The 13,331-nt window shown below is 37.4% G+C and overlaps 1 protein-coding gene across 12 annotated transcripts; it reads right to left on the reverse strand.

The window, feature by feature from the left end:
• Window positions 1-727: 727 nt before the first annotated feature.
• On the reverse strand, window positions 728-13,242 carry LOC112197753 (disease resistance protein RPV1). 12 transcript variants are annotated; one of them, XM_040518974.1, is made up of 15 exons: window positions 12,753-13,241; window positions 12,319-12,436; window positions 11,896-12,162; window positions 10,129-11,755; window positions 8,915-10,007; window positions 8,433-8,708; window positions 6,042-8,308; window positions 5,204-5,315; window positions 4,486-4,889; window positions 4,178-4,284; window positions 3,828-4,048; window positions 2,811-2,956; window positions 2,472-2,685; window positions 1,368-1,496; window positions 728-1,244 (listed from the first exon to the last, which is right to left on the reverse strand). In XM_040518974.1, exons 4-7 carry the CDS (start codon window positions 10,656-10,658, stop codon window positions 6,671-6,673), a joined length of 3,537 nt encoding a protein of 1,178 aa, XP_040374908.1. In that variant the 5' UTR covers window positions 10,659-11,755; window positions 11,896-12,162; window positions 12,319-12,436; window positions 12,753-13,241; the 3' UTR covers window positions 728-1,244; window positions 1,368-1,496; window positions 2,472-2,685; window positions 2,811-2,956; window positions 3,828-4,048; window positions 4,178-4,284; window positions 4,486-4,889; window positions 5,204-5,315; window positions 6,042-6,670. The 12 variants fall into 12 exon arrangements, with proteins under 12 accessions (XP_040374908.1, XP_040374914.1, XP_040374917.1 ...); XM_040518980.1 differs by having other exon boundaries at window positions 4,486-4,548; window positions 4,630-4,889; window positions 12,319-13,241; XM_040518983.1 differs by having other exon boundaries at window positions 6,042-8,257; window positions 12,319-13,242.
• Window positions 13,243-13,331: the final 89 nt, after the last annotated feature.

Consider the following 13,331-nt stretch of genomic DNA (forward strand, 5'->3'; position numbering starts at 1 on the left):
TCGTAACATAATATCTACATTACGGAGGGGAAGGTAGGAAAAGTATAGAACAAACACCATGATATCCAGATAGCTGAAACCAGTTAAAGCCAGAGACTATTCCATGGAAGTGACTCGGTGACCTAGCGTAGCTAGACTGCTATCTATATAAGTTGCCCCAGCACATTACTACCTTGTTCCCTAGCTCAATAGTGATTCATCCCCAAGTTGCTATACAGATATCAGAGAAAATCTCAGTTGAGGTTCTACAGTTTCAATGGTTGAGAATTTGAGATATAAATAGAGGTTAAACTACGCTACAAATTAAACATCTTCTTCTACATTCACCATGTCTTTGTTATAAATTACAATTCAGAATGTCAGTCCATTGTGGAAAGATGAACCGTATTGAATGCCATCGACTCTGTAATTCCTATTAGTGAAATTTAGCTTGACAGATATAAAGGCAACCCTAATTGGCTTCATTGCAATAGTTAAAGGAATATACTGCAGCAACACATATGTTGCTTAAAAACATTATGAAACATATGAGGCAAAAAGAGACTGATGTATAAATCTGAATCACAATGTAGCAGTAGATGACCAGTTTCAATTTAAGGCTATCTGATCAAGGAATTGGCTTGGGAAAAAAAACACCATGATATCCAGATTTTCTTAGCAAATTGAGCAAAGTGATACCACAAAGAGATGACGTTGGACTCAATTTAATGTGCAGATAGATGATCAGTTTAATGTAATCAATTTAAATTTAAATGAACTAACTTTCAAAGATTTTCTGTTTATATGACTAGTAGAATGCTAATCTAATTCAGAAACTTGTTTAGTACACGCTACAGAATGGGGGAGGTATGCACTTGGATAAGTCCAAAGCATACTGTTGAATGGCTTGTGTTTGGACACAATAAATTTGTTCACCATGAGGTGATATACTTGTCCCAGTAAAGCTCAAAATAGGCATTGTAACAGTAAATTTTGCGATGTAATCCATACGTGTAGATGCTGGCCCACCACCTAAGTCTAAGTGCATGGCATATATAGCATTCTTCTTAGCATTTGCAAGTAAAAGAAGGCCAGCTTGTGACAATGCTATGACTTGATTAAAGAATGCATCCTCAACTCGAGGTTGAGCAAAGCTCTTTAACTCTTAAGGTCTAGGTAGATTTCCATGACTCAGCATCACTGGGAAGCAGCCAGCCTTCTTCACTCGCTGAGGACCAAATCTTCACTTCCCGATTAAGTGGGCCCTGTAGAATGGATTCATGCAATTACACTTCAATACACTAGGACATGCGTAGCCAGCATCATTAGGCAACAGAATCACAGAAAAAACCTTATGATACAATGTAAACAAATCAATGATCACTTACCACTGTTATAAGCATGATGTGATCAAGCATGTTGGGAGCCGTCACAAGTTTAGATGAATAAACAGGAAGGTCATCATAGGGTCTCAGTACTAAAAGTGGTTGTTACTTGCGATCTTCCCAGATCTTTATCTGTATCAGGATATGACCAAGTGTATGAGTCACAAAACTTATATCAATCAACAATATAGGGAAAAATGTTTATGCATATGTGTCTTATGTGTTTTGTGTATAAATAAAATATATGTGCCATAACATGCTCATGTATTAGAAACCATGGCCAACTCTAAAAAAATTAAAATTAAATAAAACAGGCACCCTAGTTGTCCCATAAATGATGTATTACCTTCGAAGAAGTTAAAATGCAGTATGGTGCAGGAAATGATTTTACAAACCCAAATTTTGTAGAAACACAACATGTTTACCCAAAAGGTGTCAATTGGCAGAACTTGGCCACAAGAAATTAGGAAGAAAATTTTCACATGTATACGAAAATCTTACTCAAAACTATACTGAATCCATACAACTCAGAAACCAAACAGTCAATTAGGAATCGTAAACTAGTTGATTACCTACTTAACCTTGTATGGAAACAATATTTGTATTGTTTATAAAGAAGATGGCCTCTTGAATGAATTTGAAATTGCATGAACCACTATTCCGTTCCTAATAGTCTCATACTATGCACAAAGTTTAGAAAAATTGCCAATCTCCTTACAATGTGATACAGCTTTCACTCTTACAATCTCTTTCAGCGTTATTTCTACACTTTTTTCCTTATACTTTAGCAAAATGAAGTTCATCTGCCATATCCAGTTCTTGTGCTCTACCATAAAAAAGGGCTTTGAAGGACAAGAACAATAAGTTATCCTAATTCATACAAAATTCCCTGAAGCATAGAGTGAAGCAGGAATAGCCGACAAATTTTTTTTTTTGTAACCAAAACATTATTTTAATTCACGAAAGGAAAAAAAAAAAATCTATAAAGATGTAGAATGGCAAGCTGGAGTCGAAGTGTTCCCACCAACCCTGATGAAAATGCACTTACTACTTATTCCACTAAAAGGAAATATGTAACAAGGTCAGCAAAATGGTGACTATACTTACAGTTCCATCCATAGAAGCAGAACCCAGCCGGGTGGTCATCCATTGGCACATTGATAAATCAGTCACCTCTCCGTCATGTTTACCAACAAATTGGACCCCATCAATAAGCTTTTCAACAGGACACTTAATAGGATCCTCAGCAGAAGGGACCCTTTGCAACTTTAGTAGTATCAATTTGTAGAACACGCTTCCCAACTCGAACAACCAAAACCTGCTGCAAGTATACAAGCAAAAGATAGATCAATCAACCACTACAAGATCAACAGACAATGAACATGGACATCAAAAGCATTAAGCTGTAACTCTTTGATTGAAAATAGCATTAACAGAATCATTTACTTGTTTATGACAGTGCCAACAAACTTGTGGATGAACAGCTTCCCCCTAACCAACTAGTTGAATGGCCATAACAATCTTTCTTGTGATTTGTGGTGTACCTTCTTCGTCTAGACCTTCAGAAATTTTCCAGACAAAAAGCCGTCCTTCTACACTCATGTATTAGAAGTTAGAACCCATGGCCAAACAAAATTAAAATTAAATAAAACAGGCACCCTAGTTGTCCCATAAATGATGTATTACCTTCGAAGAAGTTAAAATGCAGTATGGTGCAGGAAATGATTTTACAAACCCAAATTTTGTAGAAACACAACACATTTACCCAAAAAGTGTCAATTGGCAGAACTTGGCCACAAGAAATTAGGAAGAAAAGTTTCACATGTATAGGAAAATCTTACTCAAACCTATACTGAATCCATACAACTCACAAACCAAACAGTCAATTAGGAATCATAAACAGGTTGATTACCTACTTAACCTTGTTAAGAAACAATATTTGTATTGTTCATAAAGAAGATGGCCTCTTGAATGAATTTGAAATTGCATGAACTACTATTCCATCCCTAATAGCATCACACTATCATACTATGTACAAAGGTTAGGAAAACTGCCAATCTCCTTACAATGTGGTACAGCTTACACTCTTACAATCTCTTTCAGCACTATTTCTACACTTTTTCCTTTTACTTTAGCAAAATAAAGTTCATCTGCCATATCCAGTTCTTGTGCTGTACCATATAAAGGGACTTTGAAGGACAAGAACACTAAGTTATCCTAATTCATACAAAATTCCCTGAAGCATAGAGTTGAAGCAGGAATAGCCAACAGATTTTTTTGGTAACCAAAACATTATTTTAATTCACCAAAAGAAAAGGGGAAAAAAATCTATAAAGAAGTAGCAGGGCAAGCTGGAGCCAAAGTGTTCCCACCAACCCTGATGAAAATGCACTTTAAGTTTCACTACTTATTCCACTAAAAGGAAATATGTAATAAGGTCAGCAAAATGGTTACTATACTTACAGTTCCATCCATAGAAGCAGAAACCAACCGGGTGGTCATCCATTGGCACATTAATAAATCTGTCACCTCTCCATCATGTTTACCACCAAATATTTGGACCCCATCAATAAGTTTTTCAACAGGACATTTAATAGGATCCTCAGCAGAAGGGACTTCACCCTTTGCAACTTTAGTAGTAACAATTTGTAAAAACGCTTCCCAACATGAACAACCAAAACCTCCTGCGAGTATACAAGCAAAAGATAGATCAATCAACCACTTCAAGATCAACGTACAGACAATGATCATGGACATCAAAAGCATTAAGCTATAACTCTTTGATTGAAAATAGCATTAACAGAATCATTTACTTGTTTATGACAGTGCCGCCAAACTCGTGGATGAACAGCTTCCCCCTCACCAACTATTTGAATGGCCATAACAATCTTTCCTGTGATTTGTGGCGCACCTTCTTCATCTATTAGGAGCATACATGAGATAAAGCAAAAGCCTACTAAGTTTTGCAGCCATCAGTAAAGTTCATTATAACTTTTTATTAAGAAACTAATCAAAGCATCAGCACCTACATAGCTATGATTGAGTCAAATTACATTAGTAATCATCACACTGCATCTTGCTAATCCAAACAGAGTGCATATATATAGAATATTCCATTTACCTGTGTATCAGCTTGAAACAACAAACTCAATGCAGTGTGTATATTCAAAACCCGAATATTCCCCTGCTTCAATCCATAGCATATATATGTGACTTATTCACCACAATTTAGTGGCCCAACACAATCTGAGGATCCGAAACATACTTAATTATAGGGGTAACTTCTAGCTGCGGCTGAAACTCCTGGGGTAACCAAACACCCACATTGTAAACCACACTATCCCCAATCAAATGTCTGCCTTTCGGTAGCTTATTGCTCAGCATTCGTATCAGCATACCACTGTCACAGTATCAATTCCATCCTTTGAAACAATGAAAACCAGTTCCATTTTCCTCAAGAAGGTCAGCACACACCTGCCGCATCACCTTGAAGCAAGATTCTTAGCCAAAGCCAGGCTAGAACTTCTGATACCAAAAAATTGTTGAATATGAGTTTGGCGAATTATTGGCAATACTTGTTTATGAAATTCCAAGCTGTAATCTACAGAGGAAAATTTAATGTAATTGTGGCATGCACATATACTAGGAAGATTTTTCTTAGAGTGATGCATTCATATTCCATGTGCTTAATCCATGGACAATGAGGACAATGCAACATCTTGCCTTTTGAACATGAGATGTTTCGATAAAATTGTAGACAATAACATATGGGCGCTTGAGGCCAGAATTACTAGGAAAAGAGCATAGGCAAGATACAACTAGAGGAGAATAGCATATACCTTTGCCTCTAGCTCATTTGCGGTTATCTCAAATTCAGGAGATCAACAATCACCATGTAGCCAACTTGGCCAGAGTCTGTAACCTTTCCAAGTGCAAAATCTATAGTCCCCACTGCAAACGGAATAAACAAACAAACTGCATGATATCAATCACCTAGCAACATAGTAACAAAATGAAAGTAAAGAAAAGGAACCAGAAGATGGCTTGAAAGAATCTCCATGATCATATGCTTCTGCATTTTATCATATCATGTCCTAGCATCACTGCATTCTTAAAGATTCACAAAGTTTCGTTCATTGTTTCTTAAATGTCTGAGTTCTAGCTAGGAGATTGTAAGTTTATTCACATAATTAAAGTCTGATACAGGGAGTAATTCATACCAAGGGTGGAGCATGCATATTCCAGAAAAGAAAGGGAAAAAAAAAAAAATAGAGAGAGATAGATGGAGACCCATTTTGTTCTCTCCTGAATGATTTAATCACATAGTTTAAGGATGACTTTAATTTTTTTCTCTCTTTCCTTGTATTAGCTATTTCGGAGGAGTAAAATCAATTTCAATGCTTTGTGTGCTGTAACCACTAGTGACTGCCTAAAAGGAGTGCATGGACTATACATATTTCTGACTGCCAATGCATACATCACTTTGAATGTACCATGTAGTGCTTATAGTGAGTAACTTCAATGACTGGGCTGTTTGTTCAATTCTGGAATAACAGTTGCAAGTCAAAATAGGCCACAGTTAATTGTACATGATGCACATGGTTACAAAGTTTGAAATTCTAATGCAGTAACAAACATGCAGTAACAAACAAGAAAAAGATGAATACATGGACTTACAGATTGATGAGTAAATAGCAGATGAAGACAGCCTCAAAACAGGGTCATACCCAAACCTGAGAAATGTTGAAATCTTTCTAAATAGGAGGTGGGATTTTAAACCTCTGTGTCTCAACTAAATGATATTATTGTCTAAACACTGAAGTGGATGCTTCAGAGTTCAAAGAGAGCCACTGGTCTTGATCACCTTTAACTGCGCCACGATGTTTTTTTGGTTCTGAAGACAGAGAAAGCCTTAACAACTCAGTTGGTTCCTCATGGTGTTGAAGCTGCGGACTAATTGAGTGATGGGAGTTGTAGAGAAATCGGATGCTCCTGCTGCTCTTGTTGATGGTGATAATCGTCATTCGCAGACGAAAGCCACCAAAGCCAGCCACTCTCATGGAGCCATTTCATGAGCAGAATGGACCATTGATGCTTGCCCATCGCCGGCAGTGCGTTGTCGTTTCGGAGGATTCACTGGTGTTGGTTCCGGAGAGAGAGAGAGAGAGAGAGAGAGAGAGAGAGAGAGAGAGAGAGAGAGAGAGCCATGACAACTCAGCCGGTGATGGTTCTTCCGCGCTACGGTGTCGTTTCGAAGTTTCGGAAGACAAAGATAGCCGCCATGACGACGGAGTTGGCTCTTCAATTCACGGCGACGCCGCCTCTATCACAGCTCCACGATTTGGTTCAACGTTTGGTGGAAGCTCCGGAATTCCTCGGAGTCTCTTGCAACCATACAAGTCAAGCATCCACAAGTTGACAAATTTGGTGAGGCAAGCAGGAAGACTAACAAAATTGTTTCTTGACAGATTAAGCCACTCTAATGTTTCCCAGCAATCAAGAGTCATCAGGAAATCACAATCTGATAATAAACTGCATCCTGCGATACTGAACGTGTGTAGCTTGGGAAGTGATGGTGAGCAACCATTGACATTCAAAAGTTTGGTATTTGTTGGAAATCTGGCAAGTTTTGAGCATTCACCAAGATCAAGGTACCCTAAATTTTGCAAACCATAAATGTTGCACGGTAGAGTTGTGAAATTTTTGCAATCAGTAAGATCCAAATGTTCAAGCCCAATGAGATTTTCAATTGACTCATCCAATTCTCTTATGTCACTGCCTCTAAGAGAGAGCAGTCTCAAGGAATCCATCTTTACTAGAATTTTTGGAAATGTAGCCAGTTTTGAGCATCCACTAGCTTCAAGACTCTTTAGATTGTGCAACCCATAAATGCTGCACGGTAGAGTTGTGAGATTTTTGCAATTAGTAAGATCCAAATCTTCAAGCCCAATGATATTTTCAATTGACTCATCCAATTCTCTTATGTCACTGCCTTCAAGAGAGAGTCGTCTCAAGGAATCCATCTTTACTGGAATTTTTGGAAATGTAGCCAGTTTTGAGCATCCACTCGCTTCAAGACTATTTAGATTGTGCAACCCATAAATGCTGCACGGTAAAGTTGTGAGATTTTTGCAATCAATAAGATCCAACTCTTCAAGCCCAATGAGATTTTCAATTGACTCATCCAATTCTCTTATGTCACTACCTTTAAGAGAGAGTCGTCTCAAGGAATCCATTTTTACTGGAATTTTTGGAAATGTAGCCAGTTTTGAGCATCCACTCGCTTCAAGACTCTTTAGATTGTGTAACCCATAAATGCTGCACGGTAGAGCTGTGAGATTTTTGCAATCAGTAAGATCCAACTCTTCAAGCCCAATGAGATTTTCAATTGACTCATCCAATTCTCTTATGTCACTACCTTCAAGAGAGAGTCGTCTCAAGGAATCCATCTTTACTGGAATTTTTGGAAATGTAGCCAGTTTTGAGCATCCACTCGCTTCAAGACTCTTTAGATTGTGCAACTCATAAATATTATACGACAGAAATGTAAGATTTTTACAATTCCGTAGTTCCAACTCTTCCAGCCTAATTAGTTTTGCAATGGACGAATGCAATTCTTTAATGCAAGTGCCTATTAGATGCAAACTTCTCAATAAACCCATCTCTTCGCCGACTTCTGAAAATTCCTCAAGCTTGCAATAGCTAATATAGATTGTTTCTACAGATTTCAAGTTGATTTTTCTTGGGAACATAATAAGGTTAGAGCAACCGTCAGCAGTCAAGGTAACAAGCTTATCAAGCAATCCAATAGAATCAGGAACCTCAACTAAACTGGTACACCCAGATAGATCCAACTCTTTCAAGTTAGGGATTCCACTCAAGTCTGGGAGTTCCTTTAGGGATGTACAACAAATTAAATTCATACATGTTAGCCTTGAAAAATTCTGTATGGCAAAAGAAAAAGGAAAATATCAACCAAGTGAATACAGTAATTTACAACACAGTTATCTATCACTTACTTTTAATTAAAGAAGTCTTGAAATAAAATGAATTATTAGATTATTGTACCTTACGTCCCTCCCATAGTCTTGTGATTCCGCAACTCCAAGAAATATCGAGATTTACAAGTCTGTTTGCATTAAAATCGGATGGAAAAGATTGCAACGGACATTCTTGCCAATCAAGCCACCTCAACTGGTCGGAGAGATAATCAATATCTCCAGAAAAGGATATTCTTCTCATAGAAATATATCTAAGCTTCTTCATCTCTGAGAAGCTTTTAGCATTCAAAGATATCGTAGATGATCGCCACGAGACCTGGATGCCTTTAACTTTATTTGTTCCCTATAGTAAAAGAAAGCAAGCTTATTAACCTAGCAACATTTATGGTTGCAATTTCTATTCAGACCAAAAAAAACATAGCAATTTCTATTGGAAGCACAAGTACCGTTTCAATACAGTTTTCTTCAAGGTCTCAATTAATAAGAAATTATATTCAATATAAAATGCTTTCCAAATTAAAATACACAAAACATCATTAATATACTTACTGTATTATTTGTTAGAACGTCGTTGACATCTTCTTCACTCCACACCCTGCTACGTTCCCCGGGTTCATCAGGTGACTCTTGATACACTATGTCTTTACCCATTTCTTCTATCAAGTCATGCATCCAAATGTAATTATCTCTGTTAATTCTTATCAAGGCTTTTTCTTGCAGTTGTGCAATACCAATCACCATTGTTTTGTGGTCGTGGCAAGCTTCTAGTATTGGTTTCACATTGGCTGCATGCTTACCTTTAAAGAAGCAAGCAATATCAAGAAATAGTTCTTGCAAATCCTTTTCTAGAGCATCATAACTTAGTTTGAGAACTTTCTGTATAGCTGCCTGAGGACCTCCTTTACAACTACCTATTGTAGCTTTCCACTCCTCTGTGCTTCTATTAAATAGATGGGAGCCTAAAACTATCAAAGCTAATGGAAGGCCTTGGGCATAGCGTACCGCACGTCGTGCAAGTTCTAGGTAAGCATGTGGAGGTCCATTACTTTTGAATGCATTCAGGCTAAACAACTCCAAAGCTTGATCTTCATCTAAAATTTTGACCTCGTATACTTCATTAACTTGATGAGCAGTTAGACAGCGTTTATCTCTTGTTGTTATGAGAATTCTACTACCCGGGCCAAAACAATCAGGGGATGGAACTAAGTTCTTTAATTGGCTAGAATCACTCACGTCATCAAGGATTAAGAGAACTTTTTTATGTCGCATCCTTGTCTTTATAAAACTGACTCCTTGATCCACACTGCTCAACTTCAAACTTGAGTTTAAAATATCAGACAAAAGTGTCTCTTGCAGTTGGACTAGGCCTTTTGACCTAACATCTGTCAAGAAACAGCAAGATTCAAACTTATGGCGAATTGAATTAAACACAGCTTTCGCAATTGTAGTTTTTCCTATTCCACCAGTCCCCCATATGCCCACCATGCGAATAATATTTTCTTCAACTTTTAAAAGACTGTTGACATCTTGTATACAAGACTCTAATCCAATTGGATGTTCAGCAACATCCAAGTCATATAAAGGGTTTACTACTCGGGCGGACAAGTCCCTAACAATCTTCTTGATAAATTCAGCTTCGGACCTATGAATTTAAAAGTGTATATACGAAATCAAATAAAGTAGAAGACCAATGGTTTAAAGCTTCACGTCTTCAAAAAAATATTTAATTAACTAGCTACTAGGGTTTGGGTAAAAAAACATACCGGTCTTCCTCGTAAGTCCATCCAGACAAATTTGCTGCATCTGAAAGAGCTTCCCTCCATTTGCCAATGCTACCCTTGTATTTGCATTGATCAAGCATGGCAAATGCGTCACCGAAAGCACCTGTTTGGTGTCGTACATGTGAGGGATCCACCTTGTAGAAAACTGGTATAACCTCTTGTCCTTCAGATTTTCTACATTCAAGTATCTTGATGAGTTCATCCAAACACCACCTTGAGGAAGCATAGTTTTGAGAGAAGACAATGATTGAAACTCTGGACTCCTCAATTGCTTTGAGAAGTGCCGCTGATATTTCTTCTCCTCTTCTAAGCTTATCAGCATCTCTGAAGGTCTGAATTCCCCTGTCAAACAAAGCGGTATACAAATGATCTGTAAAATTAGAACGCGTATCCTCGCCTCGAAAACTCAGGAACACCTCGTATGTGTAATGATTTTGGTGATCAGTAGAAGAAAGAGTGAGAGAAGAAGATGAAGAACTGGCTGCTGCTGCTTCAGTGATCAGAGAAGCCATATTCTGCTTGGTTTGCTGTGCTCGATCTGAGATCTTTTGTATTGTAGATCTGACTGACTAGAGTTCTTTTGTATTGTAGATCTGAGATCTCAACTCTCGAGTAGGTAGTTTCTTCGTGCCTGCTGCAATGTGAATGTGAGATTGAAAATGACTAAATGAGAACCTCCAAGATTTTTTAAATGTTTTCCTTTCTTTGCAAGTTGCAACTTCTCACGAGGCGCACTTGCCAAGCAGCAGCTTCTTTTTGACTTGGACTCTTTGCGATGCCTTCGGAGACTTGAAATATCATTACTTTGATGCTTAATGGGACAAGGAAATTATCAATGTTGATTAAAAAAAGAATGTAGTGACCATGGAGAAGAAAGCATTTATAATCACACAGTATTGACACGAGCAATATATGCAGCAACCACCTCTGTTACTCATTTCAATGGAAAAGAAATGCAATTAGACCTTTTGAAGAACCCTTTAGATCTGAGATACTTGAGACCTCTGTTTATAGGTCTTCAAATTGAGGGTACTCCGATCCTTTCAACTACTTTTTAAATTTACAAAGGAAGAATCAGTTTGCTAAAGAATGAGCTATTTTTCAATGTTTTCTAACATGTAGAATTATGAATGAATAAAACAGTAATACGTCTGTTATTCTGCAACATAATCACACAAAACCAGCACCAAAGAGACAGTTTTACCACATCCTCCTAAGTTAAAAATAAAACATAAAAAAAATTAAGAACTTGGAAAAGGAAAACGAAAAGGAAAAGATTCAGGAATTTATTAGAAGATGATTACATATAGATACATAAAGAAATGCAGCTGGCCCCTTTGAAGAACACTTTTGGAAATCAAAATTGCTGTCATCTATGGAACTGTTCCTAAGAAAGGATTGGTTAATCCAAGGCAACATGGTGCAAATATGATATGTTTCGATGGATTGGCACATGAGAACCTAGGAAAATAATGTAAGCACAAGGCGCACAACCAAGGGAAACAGCAAACATTTTTGCTTCTAGCTACTTTATTCGGAGTTGGCAAGAATCTGCATCCCTTCCCATGGCCAGTGGCTGTCTTCTGATATTTCTATACTTAATTCCTCCCTGCAAACAGAAATTATATTTCAATAGCCTGCAACATGGTAACTAATATAAAAAAAAATAATATAAAAAATAAAAAAGTGAATCAGAAAGCAAGATCAATAACAACAGCATACAAGATGTGTGGAAAACCATTTCCTTACCTGATCATCAATTTTCGCCGAAAACAGTGAGACCAATTCACTGTATATATCAATTTCAATGAACCTATATAGTTCTTATCGTGTAAAGACCGAGCCATATGTTCAATTATGAAGTTACACTTGCCAGGCTAAAGTATGAATTTTTCTTCATTCAATGCTCATCAAAATATTCCAGAGTTGATTGTACATGATATACATGGTAATGGGAGTAACACGGTAGCACTTCTAATGCAGTAAAAATCAAGATAGATCTTGCCCTTTTCTGCCCTGAATGCAGACATGGGTGAAACAACAGTCATAAAAATGAATAAAAAAAAATTAAACATATACAATGTTTTAAGTTAAAAATTAAACATAAAAAAATTAATAACTTGGAAAAGGAAAAGATTCAGGTATTACTGGAAGATGATTACATATACATACTTGCATATTGTATAAGTGTTCATGAATACAAATACAGGTATATATGTACTCTTCCAGCAGCAGCCTCTTTCCTATGACTCTGCAGACAATCAGTCTCATCAATCATCCCACTTGATCACTGCAATGGAATACATGCAGTCCGACTTTAACACATGTACAAATTAAAATTGCCATCAATCCATGGAGCCGTTTGCTAAGATCAAAGTTCTTTGCTAACATAGCTAGAGGTAATTGCTCCTCTTTCTTAAGGTGCCAGTATGTTGACCCCAAATGCCATCCATATATGCTGATTAATTTATGCAACTACCATTGTGCTAATTCCAAATGTTACTAACCACTACGAATTAAAAGCTTAGAAAAACCAACAAATGTCAACCATAGCCTTATAAAAACAATATACCTGCAGAATCTGAGAAAAAAGAGGAAAAATAAACCTGAAAAATCTTGGAATTATTATCAGCTCTGGCACTTTGAAGCTTGAACTCTAAAGATTGTTTTCAAGTCTGAGCTTCAAGCCTCTCTGATTAGTCCACGACGCAGTGTTTCTATCAAGCATTCCATCAAACACCTTCCGGGCACAATCCAAGTGCCCACATTCTGCATCAAAGCAAATCAAAGAATTCCCAATGAATACATCTCTCTCCAAACACCTTTCGAAGGTGCCCATTTCGGCGCATGTGCTTATGAGCTTCGCTTTGGTTAGTTGGGTGGCTGAGAGCGGAGGACTTAGCTGAAGCATTGCAGCCATGGTTGATGGGTCTGTTGGCCTATTTGGGGTTGTATGTAACTGTCAACTAACTTAACTGCAATGCTTCTATTTCTGTTTTAAGAAGTTATGGACTTGGGTTTCCCTTACTCTATGAGGCCTCTGTTTTATGAGGTGCAGGTCCAGCACAAAATGACATTTCTAGCCTTTGAGTGGCTCTAATCTAATGTAACTACTTTCAGTACATCATGATACAAAAGATGAATTACACTTGAGAATGTCAGTCATTGTGAACAGAAGAACCTCT

This window comes from Rosa chinensis, chromosome 4 (assembly GCF_002994745.2).
Source record: "Rosa chinensis cultivar Old Blush chromosome 4, RchiOBHm-V2, whole genome shotgun sequence".
Taxonomy (NCBI): Eukaryota; Viridiplantae; Streptophyta; class Magnoliopsida; order Rosales; family Rosaceae; genus Rosa; species Rosa chinensis.